This window comes from Capsicum annuum, chromosome 12 (genome assembly GCF_002878395.1).
Source record: "Capsicum annuum cultivar UCD-10X-F1 chromosome 12, UCD10Xv1.1, whole genome shotgun sequence".
NCBI classification, from domain to species: Eukaryota; Viridiplantae; Streptophyta; class Magnoliopsida; order Solanales; family Solanaceae; genus Capsicum; species Capsicum annuum.
This window is the reverse complement of record NC_061122.1, coordinates 201150083-201165115: the sequence shown is the minus strand read 5'-3', so window position 1 is coordinate 201165115 and position 15033 is coordinate 201150083. Positions and strand designations below refer to the sequence as shown.

Here is a 15033-nt window from a genome sequence, read left to right as displayed (position 1 = left end):
CGTTATTTCAAATGTAAAATACAAATATATCTCGTTATGTACAGTGACATAAAAGTAATCTTTTTGGGGAGGTTTGAAGCGAAAACACAGTAACATGAATACAATATTTTTAGCTTACGGGTGAATATAATGTATTCCTCTATATTTTAGAGCAAATCGTTGCTACATTTTGAAAATATATAAATTATCGCTATGCTTTGTAATTAGATGGGGAACTATCATTTAGATACTAAAATTCCTCAAATATGAATAACATAATTCATCTTTGTTTGGAAAGATTAATAATCTATTCATTTATTAACTCAATTATTTTAGTATAAAATTTGACTTATTTAAATGTTGGGTACAACCCTAATTGACCTCATGAAAAACTGTTATAGTATTATCATAAAAAAATTGTTTGATACTTATATTGTTATATAGTCATAATAAAGAATTTTCCTCTTAAAACAAATTATAATAAGAGAAACAAAAAATAAAATAAAATTAAACCTTAGCAAAAGTTAGGCAAGTTAATATGACTCATTATTAAGTTCATTTTGACCAAGCCCTAATAACTTAGACTATTATAAAGGGCTTAATGAACTCAATTGATTTGAGCCACTCGATGTTAACCTATTTAAATCTGTCCAAATTTAACCCAACTCACTTGCTTAACACCTCTATTATTTTCCCTTGTTTTGTAAATGTTAATTTAATGGGAAAGTCTGTTAATGGAGAAGGGCAAAAGTAAGCTACTTGGCTAACGTTGTGAGCAATTTTGGGTTAAAAGTGAATTGAAATTAAATTAAGGAATAATCACGATTTTAAATCATTCAACAATTCATTTAATGAAGTATGTACAAGCTATATCGATAATGTATACTTTATTCCAAATATACATATAAAATACATGTTATACGTATGATATACATACTATATACATACTTATACATAATATATACACATTATTAGTGTATATGTTGCATATACTTTGGCCATATCAGTAAATTAGATATATAACTAATATATATTGCTAAATATCCCCTTTATATGTACATTTCAATCATATAATGATCAAATGATATATTAATAATTATCTCTAGAATCAACTCTTCTCCTTTAAAATAAAAAACTTCAGCGCACTTACATATAATGCTTATAGTACGCAATTAAGCTTTAATTTGCAAATAATTTCAGTATTTGCGAGTGAAGTTATGACCAAACTTGTACGTCAAATGGACAAAGCCACGTGAGTGAAACCAATTATGACATGGGAGCAAAGAGCAGCGTAAGTCGGTCCAATAAATTCGTCTACCTAGCCGTTTGGTGACTCATACTTACTTGAACCATGGACGGAGCAATTTAGGCGAAGGATGGTCCTATATACATTCTTTACTGAAAAATTATATAATTTATAGAGATAAATATTAGTTATTATTTATTGTAATTGTATATTTAATTTTATATACACTCAATCATATCTAAAAGGAAATTTGCACTCTTTTTATCGAATTTTTAACTTTGTGATTAATTCAAACTATTAAAATTATGATTGAATATAAATAATTTTTTATCCTCAATCTGAAATCTCAAGCTTAAATTTGAGTATAAAATTATTTTTAATAAAAAAATGTTTTATCTTTAAAAGAAAATATTTTATACAAATTTAGATTAATCGAATATCAGGTGAAAAATAAAAATAAAAATAAAAAAATACCTCGATGATCGTGATAGCTTTATAGGTGATTCATCATTGTCGACGTATTCTTTTCTGTTGTTTTCGTTTAGACAACGCACGTCGACCACTTGTTTGATTCGTTTGGCCCATATACCATGTCGCTTAAACCAAATAAACATCTCATAACTTATGCCACGTTTTAAGTATTCCTTCAGTTTCGTTTTAATTGGTCTAGATTGTAGGGTATGTGAAAATTGAACTGATCAATAAATTGAATCGATAAAAATGTTATTGAGTTATTGATATTGAGTTATTGAGTTAATAATTTTTTATTAATTTTATAAAAAAAATTATTAGATAAACGATTCAGTTTTGATTTTAGCTAATTAGATTATCGGTTAAACCGATAACTCAATAAGGATACATTAAATTATTGTTTTATCCCTATTTATGTTATATATATAAATCTCTCTCCCTCCCTCCCTCCCTCTATCTATCCCTCTATCTATCTATCTATCTATATATATATAGATATGTGTATGTATATATATTATATACGCTACTTATTCACAATTCAGTGATTCAAAAAGTATTAACTTATTCAGGGCAACAAAGGCACAATATAAAGCTCAGCTATTATCGTATTGAAAAGTTTGAAATATTTATAACTTCCAACAATTAAAATTTAATTTTTTTTCTAACTAACATTCAGTTCAAATTTGAAGATTTTTGTAAACTAAAATGCATTGCGTAGGATTTTGACGATAATTAAGATTTTATTTTTTTATGTTAGTTGTTACTATTTCTATTTTATAAGTATTTTCTTATTGGTTAAATCGAAAATCGAACCGTTAAAGACCAAAAATCGATAAACCGAAACCGATAAGAAAATATCTTATTGGTTGGTTATTGATTTTACATATTTAAAAATCAAAAACTGATAAACCAAACCAATAATACATAAAATCGAACCGAACCGATCGATGCACACCTCTACTAGATTGACTTTACACTTTTTCTTTAAAAGTTTTTTTATTATGAATTAATTTTAATAAACTAACATAATTAGTTATGCTTTAAAAATAAATTTTATTAATTTTTAAATAAATTGAATTAGATTATTTAATATTTTAAAATTAAAATTTACATACTTAAAAATTATACAAAATATAATATAAATTATAATTTTTCTCATATTAATATAAATTGAATTGGATTATTTAATATTTTAAAAGTTCATATTATTTGACTCTCAAAAATAAAATTATGACAAGTATATTGAAATTAAAGGAATATATATCTTTACTTTATTAAATCAATTAACTATAACAATACTATACTACCCTCATCTCAATTTATTTTGCTTTCTTTTTTAGTTCTTTAAAAAGATATTTTGTTAGCAACACTTTAGTTGTAACTTTCTATGTGATAAATTTCAAATTAAAAAATACCCTGATTTATTCTTTATGTTTTTAATTTAAATAAGAAATTTTGTGCCAAAACAAAGTTAAGAAAAATAAATTAAAGGAAGAGAGTATTAATTCTATGTAAGCACCTCAAGTTTACCTGTACGTAGTTTCTTTGAGTTGAAGAACTTGTCTTATGGTTTCTCCCAATAACCACAACTTATATGGAAAGCATTCAGTGAGAGGAAAGTCTCGGGGTGGGTGAGGTCAACTTATAATTAGATATTATTTCATATTATTGAAGTGAAGTGAGTCAACATCCTATACATTTCTTCATGAATCTGTAAGTGCAACTCTTTTTTGTTTTCTAGATTTTTTTTTGTCGTTTGGTTTTAAGGTGAGACGGCATGCAGTAAATCCTCATGGTTTGATATTTTTTCGTATTTCGTACATAACAAGAGTTTTTATATATCGAGGTGCCCCAGTTTTGATTTTTAGTGTTCAAATCTATTTGATCTTGTACTGATTCTACTCTTATCTAAATTTCAAAATTCCTCGTTTCTGACAATTTGAATTTTGTTGTTATGGATGATTGAACCTCGGATTGTGTAAATGCACGCTTTCAGTATGTATTAGTAATTGATATGTATATTATCGGAAGAATTAATTTAAATAGATGTTCACTCAATCGCTTAAACTAAAAATAGTAATGCAGATGTATAATAGAGAAGTGCAAGTCAAATATAAGTATGTGTGAAACCAAGATGTATAATAGAAGTGTAAGTCATATATAAGTATGTGTGTAACCACGCACCCAAGGGTGTAACCTAGTTGGTCAATGAAGTGGATTGTAAACTTGAGGTTTATATTCAAATTCAAGCAAAGATAAAAAAAACTCATATGTGTCCTAGCTTTGCTGGACAGAGCTACCTAGATATCTTGTAGATTAGGTCAAGGTGCGAAAAACTCCGATATCATGGTTATCAAGAAAAGAAGTGTATGATCATATTTAATTAGTTTATAGTTTATGTACTACAGCATATTTGTTTCCTGTTCTTCTGTCTCTGCTGTATGTTTACTTGTTAGTTGTTATGGTGAAGTCAAAATATTTTTGCTAAAAATGTTTTAACATTTAGTAATTATATATGTAAAGTAATTTTTGAATTATATATACACAAGTATAATTTTCTTTAAATACGATGTGATTTTCTTGTAAAGGTTGTTCAATTTCAGTGTATTGGCCATGCATTGTTGGTAGCCATTCAGTGGATACTAAATTGTATAATATTCAACAATTCCTCGATGAGGAAAGGTATCCGTCCGCCCATCGTTTTACTAGCCAACTATATATTTTAATTATTTTAAGTCATATCTCGTCACAGGTTGCCTTCTCAGTATCGTGGCTCACACCAAAATCGTGTTTTATCCATGGATATCCAGTAAAGTTCAATAGTATCACACATGATACTAGCCACGTATCTCTAAATATATATAAAGGGTATGAATTCATTGCAGTATATTGCTCTTCAATTTTTTTAAAAAAAACTTTAATTTGAAGAATTCAGTCAAAAGGAGGGAAAAAACTGTTAGGCTCGCCAAGGCCAAGCTTCGGACATTTTTTTTTTTTCTTGAAGTTTAATTTTTATGCACGTCGCTAGCATCACTTACCAGAAATCCAAAATGTTCCTAATTGTCCAGACGTAAGTTAAAAACAATCTCCAAAGAAATAAAGAGGGGCATTTGCACAAATAACCTTTTTCAAGACAACCATTTATGCGTTGTTTCCCCTTAGCCCAGTAAGGTAATAAATATGTTTGTAATTAATGGAAAATTCATCCAAGGCGAAAATAAAATGTGTCCTCAATCCAAAGAATACTGCAAAGAATGATATGATAGAGCAAATTCCAAAGAGTGAATGGTAGTAACTCATAGCATAAGAATTTCAAACTATGTGAAGCAGTTGTAGCATATAGTGTGTAGAGTATTCCTCAAGAATGAGTTTAATTCTCAAAAATAAAGGCATAAGCCCATATAACTCCCCTCTCGAGTCGTATATGTCAAGTACAGAAATCAATTAATCATCATCCAATAGAAACAAGTAATAAGATCATGTGACATGCAACAATAACACTGAATATATAGAACTGCGAAGCAAACAGATGAATAATTAGGTTTATTGAAACTGCACGTATTAGCTATTTCTGGAAACACCTTGACTTTATGATAATTTTGCAGGTTATTCCCTTGGAGCCTCTACAAGGAACTATTTGACAAATACAAGGATAATCACAAGAGGAAATTCAGGGTCACTCTCTGTGGTGGAAGGTCAGACATTTCATTCACTTTTCTATTTTTCTTCATCCCAGCTATCTGCAATATGGGCATAATGCATATTGTTTGTTAGAAAAAAACATGGAAGAGGTCTAATTTGTCATAGCAGAATCTAAGAAAACTTTGGTGAGGTAACACTTTACATTGTCCTCCAGAAGTTTGTTTTCCTCTCGCAGCAGTTTTTCCTGCAATAATTAAGGGATATTGATAATGTGCAGTCTGATGGAAAATTTCACATGATATAATTCATCCTTAAACAATAAAAGATATATGATGACAGCTGTTGATTACAAAGCTACATAGTGCTGTAGAAAGCAGGGGAGGGCTATTAACTTGAAGGAGTGGAGACAATTATATGAGATTTGATCAGAGATGCCTAGAGTATTAAGTCCAATAGTCAATTAAGTCTTAACATACTTTATTCTATCGAGAAACTACGAGGACAAGTGAATGTTCTGTGCCTCTTTATACTCCTTTTCCAAAATAAGCTAATCTAGTATATTAAGCTTACGCAATTTGTGACTGACATTAGCATGCAAGAGCTACTGACTAGTCAGTTGAAAACTATGTTGCTCGGACCCTCCAAAAATTTTTGCCGCACTCTTGTTGGATCCTCCAAAAACGCATAGCTTTTGAAGGATCCGGCACACACCAGGCGATACTTTTGAAGAGTTCAAGCAACATAGGATAAAAGATGCTAGTTTTTCTGATATATGAAGGTTTGAATAGGCTAAGCCTAAATCTAACGCACCTTGATCTGCGCGTCAAAGTTCAGGCCAAAACCAAACTCATTACTTCAGGAAAAACTAGTATTCAGGATGTTGTGTAGTTCAGTAGTTCCTGAAGATGCAGTAGGATAGCTTACCAGAAAAAAAGCAATGAAGTGTCAATGGAAATGAAAACGTACTTGCTCATGAAGATCCTTAACAGATTCAAGCAGCAAATGTGTCTGCATAAAACAAAACTACTTAGATTTAATATGCTTCCTTTTGAGGTACTAACTCAAGCAGAGCCAGATTAAAATACTGAAATTAAACACTATTCATAAATCTTAAAACAAATGCGAACACTATTCAATAAAACAAATCAGATGCTTATAAAAAGAAAAAGCGAAAGTAAACAAAAAAAAAGGTATAGCTGGAGGAGTTCACTAATAATTGTGGTTTCTCGATATTTGGATTATAAAATAAACCATGAAACATAGCAATTAGCATTAGATCATATAGAGTTTTGAGAGAGGTGAATGAAAACAACAAATGAGGTACTTACCTAAGGGTTTTCATGTCTGAAAGCACATCGACGCTGTGACAGCTTCTAGTATTAGTAAAGGTAGAGGACTAAGAAGGGAAGCCTGGTCCTTTTTATGTTTATTGTAACACAATGTAATTCCAATAAGCAAAGGAACAGAGCAAAGTAAAACACCTTTCTAGATCTGGTTTGTATTAGAGTAGTTTGAAGTTCATTTTCCAAATGTACAAGGTCAGTCACAGTGAGACCATCAGCATTAGTTTCCTCGAATTGCCTGTTAAGTTAAGACAGAATCAGTTATATAAGCTATCAGAATCAGTCATATAAGCTCTAAGAAACAAAAGTAAAGAACAAGATCAGTACCTTTCTGTTGCTTGTAGCAGTTCTCCCATTGTCATGAACCTTGAGTATTTAGACAGCTATTTCCACCTCAAAATGATTAGCAAACTTTCAGCACAAAAAAATATAAAACTGATTGTTAAAGATAAAACTGAATAACAACCAAATGATTACTGTGGATACATTGCAACATACACAATCAACAAGAAGATATTTCTTTGATAGGTACATTTTAGTTGAACAGCAGCATGACTTTGATGCACTATGACAAAGAGTAAGTATTATTAATAATTTGGACCTTCGAGTCTGGGAGGCACGCCAGTGTGCATATTTAATATATTTTCGGACTTGTTAAAAATACAGGAAGTTACATATTAACTTAAGAACTTATTTCAAGTAGAGAGGATCTGGTTCATTAGATTATAACTTGATAGCAGTCAACTAATCAAATACCTCCGAGACCTGGATTTCTGGAGAGATCTCTTTTGCTGCTTCGATGTGCCTTTCGTATCTTTGAAGTATCCCTGTCATACTGGAAAACATATTATCAGAAATGCTTGCTGGTGGATAAGTATAAGGAAATATTATGCGGGAGCAGATCAATTTTGTATAGGTTTTAACTTAAAGAGTGTATCAGAAAACGAACACTATGTTGATCACTTTGTTGTTTTATAAATAAATACTATAATATATTTATAATGACAAAAACATTTTCTTGGTTGCTAGGTTTATACATTGTTATAACAAGTGATGATGATGAAAACAGTACTCAACTTGAGCAGTATTGTCAGTCACTTCTGAATCAGAGATCTATGAAAAATAACATACTTCCTATGCATTGAGGAGACAAAATCTAACAGTAGAATTGTCATTTCCACAATGGATCACCAAAAGAAAAATGGTATGATTGAATTGCATATCTATCGATACTCATAAATGTAAAGAGTTTTTTCCCAACAATGGGAGCCTTTGAAGTACCCTGGTAGTTCTTAAAGATCTGTCGACAAACTCAATTATTTCACAATCACACAACCAAACATCTCACACATGTTAGTCCATTTTTTCCAAGTGCCTTGGGGACAATTAGGAGTGACACAATTAACTCATGAAAACCTAACAACCAATTTGTTAACTTAGCTCATTAAAAGTTGGAATATGTAGCTCAAATTGACCCATAAGAAACCTTGTTACAATATTTTTATAAGAATGTTGTGTTTGATACGGGTGCGGATCTAGAGGTTGGATCCTTGATCTAAATTTTAATTGAGCTGATATGAAATATTTGTATAAGAATGTGGTGTCCGATACGGGTACAAATCTAGAGGTTGGATCATTAATCTAAATTTTAATTGGGTTGATATGTAACTCAAATTGACCCATGAGAAACCTTGTTACAATATTTTCTATAAGAATGTTGGTGTCTGATACGAGAATGGATCTAGAGGTTGGATCCTTCAACAACAACAACATATTCAGTATAATCCTACAAAGTGGGTTCTAGGGAAGATAGAGTGTACGCAGACCTTACTCCTACCTCAGGATGATAGGTTTTTTGTGATAGAAGGGAAAAATAGTCCAAAGTAGTCCAGGAAAATAGGTAGATAGTAACAGAGCAATAATTACAATAAAATAATATGATAGTCGAAATTAGATCCTTCATGATCTAAATTTTAAGATTTGGAGGTACGGGTCAAGGTATGGGTACAGGTGTAGGGATGCAACTAAAAATAATTTAAATATCTAAAAATAGAATAAAATTTATTCCTAAATTATGGTGTTCTAATTATCCCATTCTTTTGCCGTTGTTTTTGTTCTTCATTGCTTTTCTTAAGAGCTGCTATGTTTTCTTCACTATTATCTTCCTTCTTTGTACTTGGATTTGTCACACTTGAGTTGCGGATCATTCAAAAACAGTCTCTCTACCTCCACGAGATAGTGGTAAGTGTCAAATTTGTGCTGAATGTCTCTCAATGTTGAGAGTGTTGCCATTAAATAGAAAGTATTCAAAGATTACATCCCCCAAATCTGCCTTTCCTGTCCCTAAAGATCAACTATTCTATTCTTTTGAATCTACTATTGTATCCCTTATAATCTGCTATTCTATCTCTTTAATTACTACTCCCTCCGTTTAAAAAAGAATGACCTACTTTGACTTGACACAAAGTTTAAGAAAATAGAGAAGACTTTTGAATCTTGTGGCCTTAACTTAAAGTTGTGTCAAATGTACCAAAATTTCCTTTAATCTTGTGGTTCTAAACATGCCATGTGGAAAGTTAAAATTAAAGTATTGCCAGAAAAGGAAAGGGGTCATTCTTTTTTAAACGGACTAAAAGGGAAAGTAAGTCATTCTTTTTTAAACGGAGGGAGTATATCATATCTCTATAATTACAAATATACAACAATATATAATTACATTAATATATACAATTATTTTTTTTTTGACTTGCACCGGGTATCAGAGACTCTTCGAGTCCCGACTAATCCCGGGGTTGCAGGCCCTCGGCAAAGAGTTTCCCGCAAGTGCACCACGGGTAATTCAGGGTTTTCACCCAGTCCGATGGCCCTCAGAAATTGTTTGCACCCAGTGGGAATTAATATATACAATATTCACTATTAATTCATGATCTTTAAGTTGTCTATCATGCTAACATCCCCCCTCAAATTGATGTTGATGGATCAATAAACATCAATTTGCGTACTAGAAACTGATGACGTTATCGTGGCATAGATTTTATAAACACATCAACTATTTGAAAATCACTGGACATGTGTGGAAGAGAAATAAGTCCCTTTAGCTACAAAAAAACAGTAACTGAACCAACCAGTAACTGAACAACGGGTATCGGGACATCCCGCGCTGTCAGAATCACTAAAAGCATTAAGACGAATAGGAGAACCACTAGGAAAGAATAATCCATGATTAGATGTTCTTAGGAGATATCGAATGATGCGACATACAGCCACCAAATGGAGATGACGAGGAGCTTACATAAATTGACTAACTTGTTAAACTGCAAAAGAGATGTCAGGTCGAGTAATAGTAAGGTAATTTAAGCTCCAAACTAATTGTCGAAACATAGTTGGATCAGGAAGAAGATCGCCTTCCTCACGATAATACTTTACATTCAATTCTAATGGAGTATCTACGGAGGAGGAATCTTGAAGACCAGCCAAAGAAATCAGATCCTGAGCATATTTCTATTGGTTTAGAAACACACCCGAAGAATCCCTATGAACTTCCACTCCCAAGAAGTATGTAAGAGTACCAATATCTTTCATATTAAAAGAATCCTTAAGCTGCTGTTGCAAGCTAGTGATTAGTGAAGAATCAGTTCTTGTAATAATAATATCTAAATATACCAAAAAAACAATACAACTTGTAGATGTTCTTCGAAGAAACAAAGATGAGTCATATTTGCCCTGTTCAAAAGAGAATTGTAGCAAAGTAGATCGAAATTTATAAAACCAAGCTCTGGGGGCTTGTTTTAATCCATACAAAGACCTTTTCAACTTGCATATACATCTGATGTAGGCGATGAGAACAAACCTGGTGGACGTTTCATATAAATATCCTCTTTGAGATCACCATGAAGAAAAGCACTTTTGACATCCATTTGATGAAAAGTCCAGTTTTGTGAATCAGCAATGGAAATAATAGTTCGCACTGTAGTCATTTTTGCTACCAGTGCAAAAGTCTCCTCATAGTTCACACCATACTCTTGTCTGTTACCAAGAACAACCAACCGAGCTTTGTACCGATCAAGAGTTCCATCAGAATGAAGTTTAATTGAATAAACACATTTACATCCAACTGGATGGACATTTGAAGGACATGAAATAATATCCCATGTGTCATTTTCTTTAAGAGCCAAAAGTTCTTCCTACATGGCTTTCTGCCAACATTCATGCTTGGAAGCCTTGTGACTACCAAGTTGGAACAAAAATGGTGGATAAAGTAGATGAAAAACCATACCAATTAGGAGTACGAGATACACTGGTAGATCACCGAGTGGGCTCAAGAGGAGCAGGCCTTGAAGAATTCTCAGATTCTAGTTGTGGAGTAGTTTCAGGTTGTAGATCAATATCGGGAGGGGGTAAAGTTGGCCGCCGACGTTCATACATAAATCCAGGTTTGAATTCTAAGAAGACAATTACTCAAAAGTAGGAAGAAGAGAAGAAACATGAGATGACTCAACATGAGTAGGAAAGAAATACTGATTCTCAAAGAAAACATTTCTAGAAAAATGAAATTTATTAGAACATGGATCATAACAGAGAAAACCTTTCTGTCAAGTAGTATAACCCATAAAAACACATTTAGTAGACTGAGCAGTAAGTTTATTGCGCTGAGAAGCAGGAAGATGCACAAAACAAATACAAACAAATGTATGAAAATTATCATAGCTTGAATTTTTGTGATAAAGACGAAAATATGGAGATTCAAGATTTAACACTTTAGATGGTACTCTATTAATTAAGTAAACAGCAGTAGATAAAGCTCCCACCCAATACTTAGATCGAGCAGAGGACTCAATCAATAAAGTACGAGTGACATCTAAAAAATGACGATTTTTACGTTCAGCAACCCATTTTGGTGTGATGTATATGGACAAGGGCGATGTGACAGAATTCCTTTTTCAAGCAAAATTTTTTTGGATTCATAAGACATATATTCTCCACCAGAATCAGATCTTAATAATTTGATGCAAGTAGAAAATTGAGTCTCAATATAGGCCAAAAATGTTTTGAATATGAAAAATACCTCAGGTTTGGAACGAAGAAAATATACCCACGTAAATCGACTATAATCATCTATAAATGTCACAAAGTACTTAAAATGAGCATGAGAAACAATTGGTGAAATACCCCAAACATCACTATGAATGACATCAAAACACTTCGAGCACGACTACCAAAATTAGAAAAGGAAGAATTTTACTTTTGCCCAATTTACAAGTAAAACAATCAAAGGAAGCAATGAAAAATTGATTTTTATTTCCCAATAAACCCGAATTTGATAAATGAGACAACATAATAGAATTTGGATGTCCTAAGCGCTTATGTCATACCTCAGTTGTACTAGGTGTAGAACAGTAGAAGTACAAGCAAATGATAGAACACGAGGAATGAAAAAGTGTATAGGAAACAATCGTCCAACTTCAGGCCCCCTCGCAATTATCGTCCCCGACACCTGATCCTGCACAAGACAACCATTACGAGAAAAATTCACATCACAATTATTATCTACCAATTGTCCAACTGAAATAAGACCAGTGGAGAGCTTTGGTGACACAAAAATATTGTTGAAAGTTTTAGTAATATCCCCAACCTTGGTAATGGGTAAATTACTACCAATGGAAACTTGAATTTGTGATGGACCATGATATTTACGAACATTTTTTAGCATACAAGCTGAGTTGGTCATATGATTGGAAGCGCCAGAATCAACAAGCCAAAAATTAAATGCAAGATCATTACCTTGTAGCCCCAAAGCTGAAAAGGCTGACATGATCATTCGTCTTACCATTTTAGGAGTAAGAACTTGCCCCGAAGATGAGTTCTCAGTAGTGAAACCATTTATCCTAGCTAGAAAAACATTGGCCTAACGATTTTAAGGGCATGTAGGACACTCTTTGGTAATCTGTCCTTGTTGTTTGCAATAATTACAAAACTTCCTACCATAATTGCTAGCAATATGACCATATTCCTTGCAACTGTAGTATTGAGTCCTAATCATATCCCTAACCTTTCCTTTACCTTAGGTAGTAAATGCAACAATAACATCATTAACTTGCTTGAAAGCATTTTGTCATATGCTACTCTTCACGGAGTAATTCCCTAAAATAAACATTCAAGGAGGAAAATGGGTCACGATTCATCAAGTGAGAGCGAGCACTCTCAAATTTGGAACGTAACTTCATCGAAAATTGGTCTCGCTTGTTTTGCTCATGAACTGCCTGAATTACAGAAGGAGATTCGGCAGGCATTTTGGCATAAACAATATCTGTAAATTCAGTCCATAAATTTTGAAATTCAAAAAAATAATCCTGAACGAATTGATATCCTTGAGAGTATCTAACAATTTCATACTCTAACTAAGAATGTCTTGCGTTATTGTCTTGGTAGTAAACCTTTTGTAAATAATCCCACATAGCCTTAGCAGTCTTGTAAGACCTGAGATTAAGAACAATAAGTGGGTCAATTGACCTCAAAAGCTATGTCATCATCCGAGCATTCTTAATCTTCTATTCACCTAACTTTGTAGGATCAATAGAAGCAGGGTCGCTTTCATCTATATGCCCCCGTAATTCTTTTTCAGTGACAAATAATAGAAATTGAAATTTTCAGGAAAAATATTTTTTCAGTGAAGCAAACATTGAAGGATTCAAATTGATGTGAAGCCATGTTCTTAAATAGCTACAAAAATTAGAAACACTATGACTCAAAAAAAACTCAACCAGAATGACCAAGATCAAAAGTCCAAGATGTTGACAAACACCAAAATTTTCAAAAAAAATTGAAATGAACCAAAATGGACACTATGAAACTAGACAGCAAAGAGAAGGCTCTGATACCATGTCAAATTTGTGTTGAATGTCTCTTAATATTGAGAGTCTTGCCATTAAATGGAAAGTATTCAAAGATTACATCCCCCAAAATTTGCCTTTCCTATCCCTAAAGATCAGTTATTCTATCCATTTGAATCTGCTATTGTATCCCTTAAAATCTGTTATTCTATCTTTTTAATTACCATATCATATCTCTTTAATTACAAATATACTACAATATCTAATTACATTAATATATACAATATTCACTATTAATTCATGATCTTTGAGTTGTTTATCATGCTAACAGTAAGATCTGCGTACACACTACCCTTCCCAGGCCCCACCTTGTGAGATTTCAGTGGATATGTTTTTTGGTTATAAACTGTGAATTATTACCATTGATAAACAAAAAATTACAAACTAAAGAGAAGCTGAATCTACAAGACTACAACCACCTCCTAGGGAGGGTGTTGTAGGTGTCTAGACCTCAAGCAAGAACCCCCAAAAACCCCACCAACTCAATTACATAATTTTTGGATTAAGGACAAGCACCTTTGTGCTCTTTGTGCTATGCTATACTTCTAGCCTATGCTTAACCTCTTCTTGAAATTTGTGCTACTACAAAATTCGTATTTACAATAGTATCTCTAAAAAGTTCCATATTCCTAGCTTTCCATGTATGATGAAACATAGCCCCCATACTGCGATGAGGATCTCTTTTTTCTTCTGCCTCCTATGTCTTCTCTTCAACCATCGGATGGTCTGCTGAAATCTCTATTCTCCAATTTGAGAACTTCTCCATCTGAAAACTTCATTCCTAACTACTGAGATCTGTGAGCATTAAACAAATAGATGTTTGGAGCTCTCCACATAGCCTTCATTGTCATCCACTAGAATATGCAACCTTTGGAGTCATTTTTTAGTCAATAGCCTATCCTATCTTGCTATACAAACAAATAATTTATACTTGGCAAGCATCTATCTTGTTCCATATCAAGTCTTCTCCTTTAGTCTGATTAGATTTTCCAACATAACATTGTACCTACTTGTCATTGAGTATGCACCATTAGCAGTAAAAGTGTATCTATTGTTCTGATACTAGCAAGTCGTGTCAAGTTTGAGTGTGTTCAATTTCTTCCAATACAAACTATTATTTATTAGTGGAATGTGCTCTCCCATATACTCACTACCTACTTTATATTTCATGCACCCATTTGACCCATAAACTATGCTTTCTGTCAATTGCCATAACAAGTTCCCTACTACACCCTTTTAAGTTCAGTCCATCACACTTCTTTGGGATACACACCTTATCCCAAGGCAATAAATTGACTTTCCTCTTCTCATCAACTTTGCCCCATAGACACTCTCTGCACTTTATGTCCACCATCTTTAGGACACTTGGAGGTAGTATGAACACATTACCCCAAAAACTATAAATAGAAAAAACTCAAGAAGTACTTTGGTGACTTTTTTTAAAACCAAAAAAGTACTCTAG

General features: G+C 32.5%; 1 protein-coding gene and 1 long non-coding RNA gene across 7 annotated transcripts in view; one reads left to right on the top strand and one right to left on the bottom strand.

Annotated features, from left to right (window-relative positions):
- The first annotated feature begins 3039 nt into the window (after positions 1 to 3039).
- LOC124889418 lies at positions 3040 to 5715 on the top strand. Its single transcript, XR_007048395.1, has 3 exons — positions 3040 to 3409; positions 4449 to 4564; positions 5302 to 5715. It is a non-coding gene; the product is annotated as an uncharacterized LOC124889418 (long non-coding RNA).
- Positions 5122 to 15033, bottom strand: part of LOC124889417 (agamous-like MADS-box protein AGL31) — a 32099-nt gene continuing 22187 nt past the window's right edge. Inside the window, exons 2-8 of one of the 6 annotated variants that reach the window (XM_047401115.1) lie at positions 12054 to 12181; positions 7438 to 7516; positions 7009 to 7064; positions 6820 to 6919; positions 6305 to 6361; positions 5541 to 5582; positions 5122 to 5436 (exon numbers count right to left, since the gene is read on the bottom strand). In XM_047401115.1, the coding sequence (XP_047257071.1) occupies positions 5353 to 5436; positions 5541 to 5582; positions 6305 to 6361; positions 6820 to 6919; positions 7009 to 7064; positions 7438 to 7516; positions 12054 to 12181 (546 nt within the window). In that variant the 3' untranslated portion in view covers positions 5122 to 5352. Of the gene's footprint in view, positions 5437 to 5540; positions 5583 to 6262; positions 6362 to 6819; positions 6920 to 7008; positions 7065 to 7437; positions 7517 to 12053; positions 12182 to 15033 lie in introns of those variants that run through there. The other 5 variants (XM_047401112.1, XM_047401113.1, XR_007048393.1 and 2 more) reach the window with 5 other exon arrangements.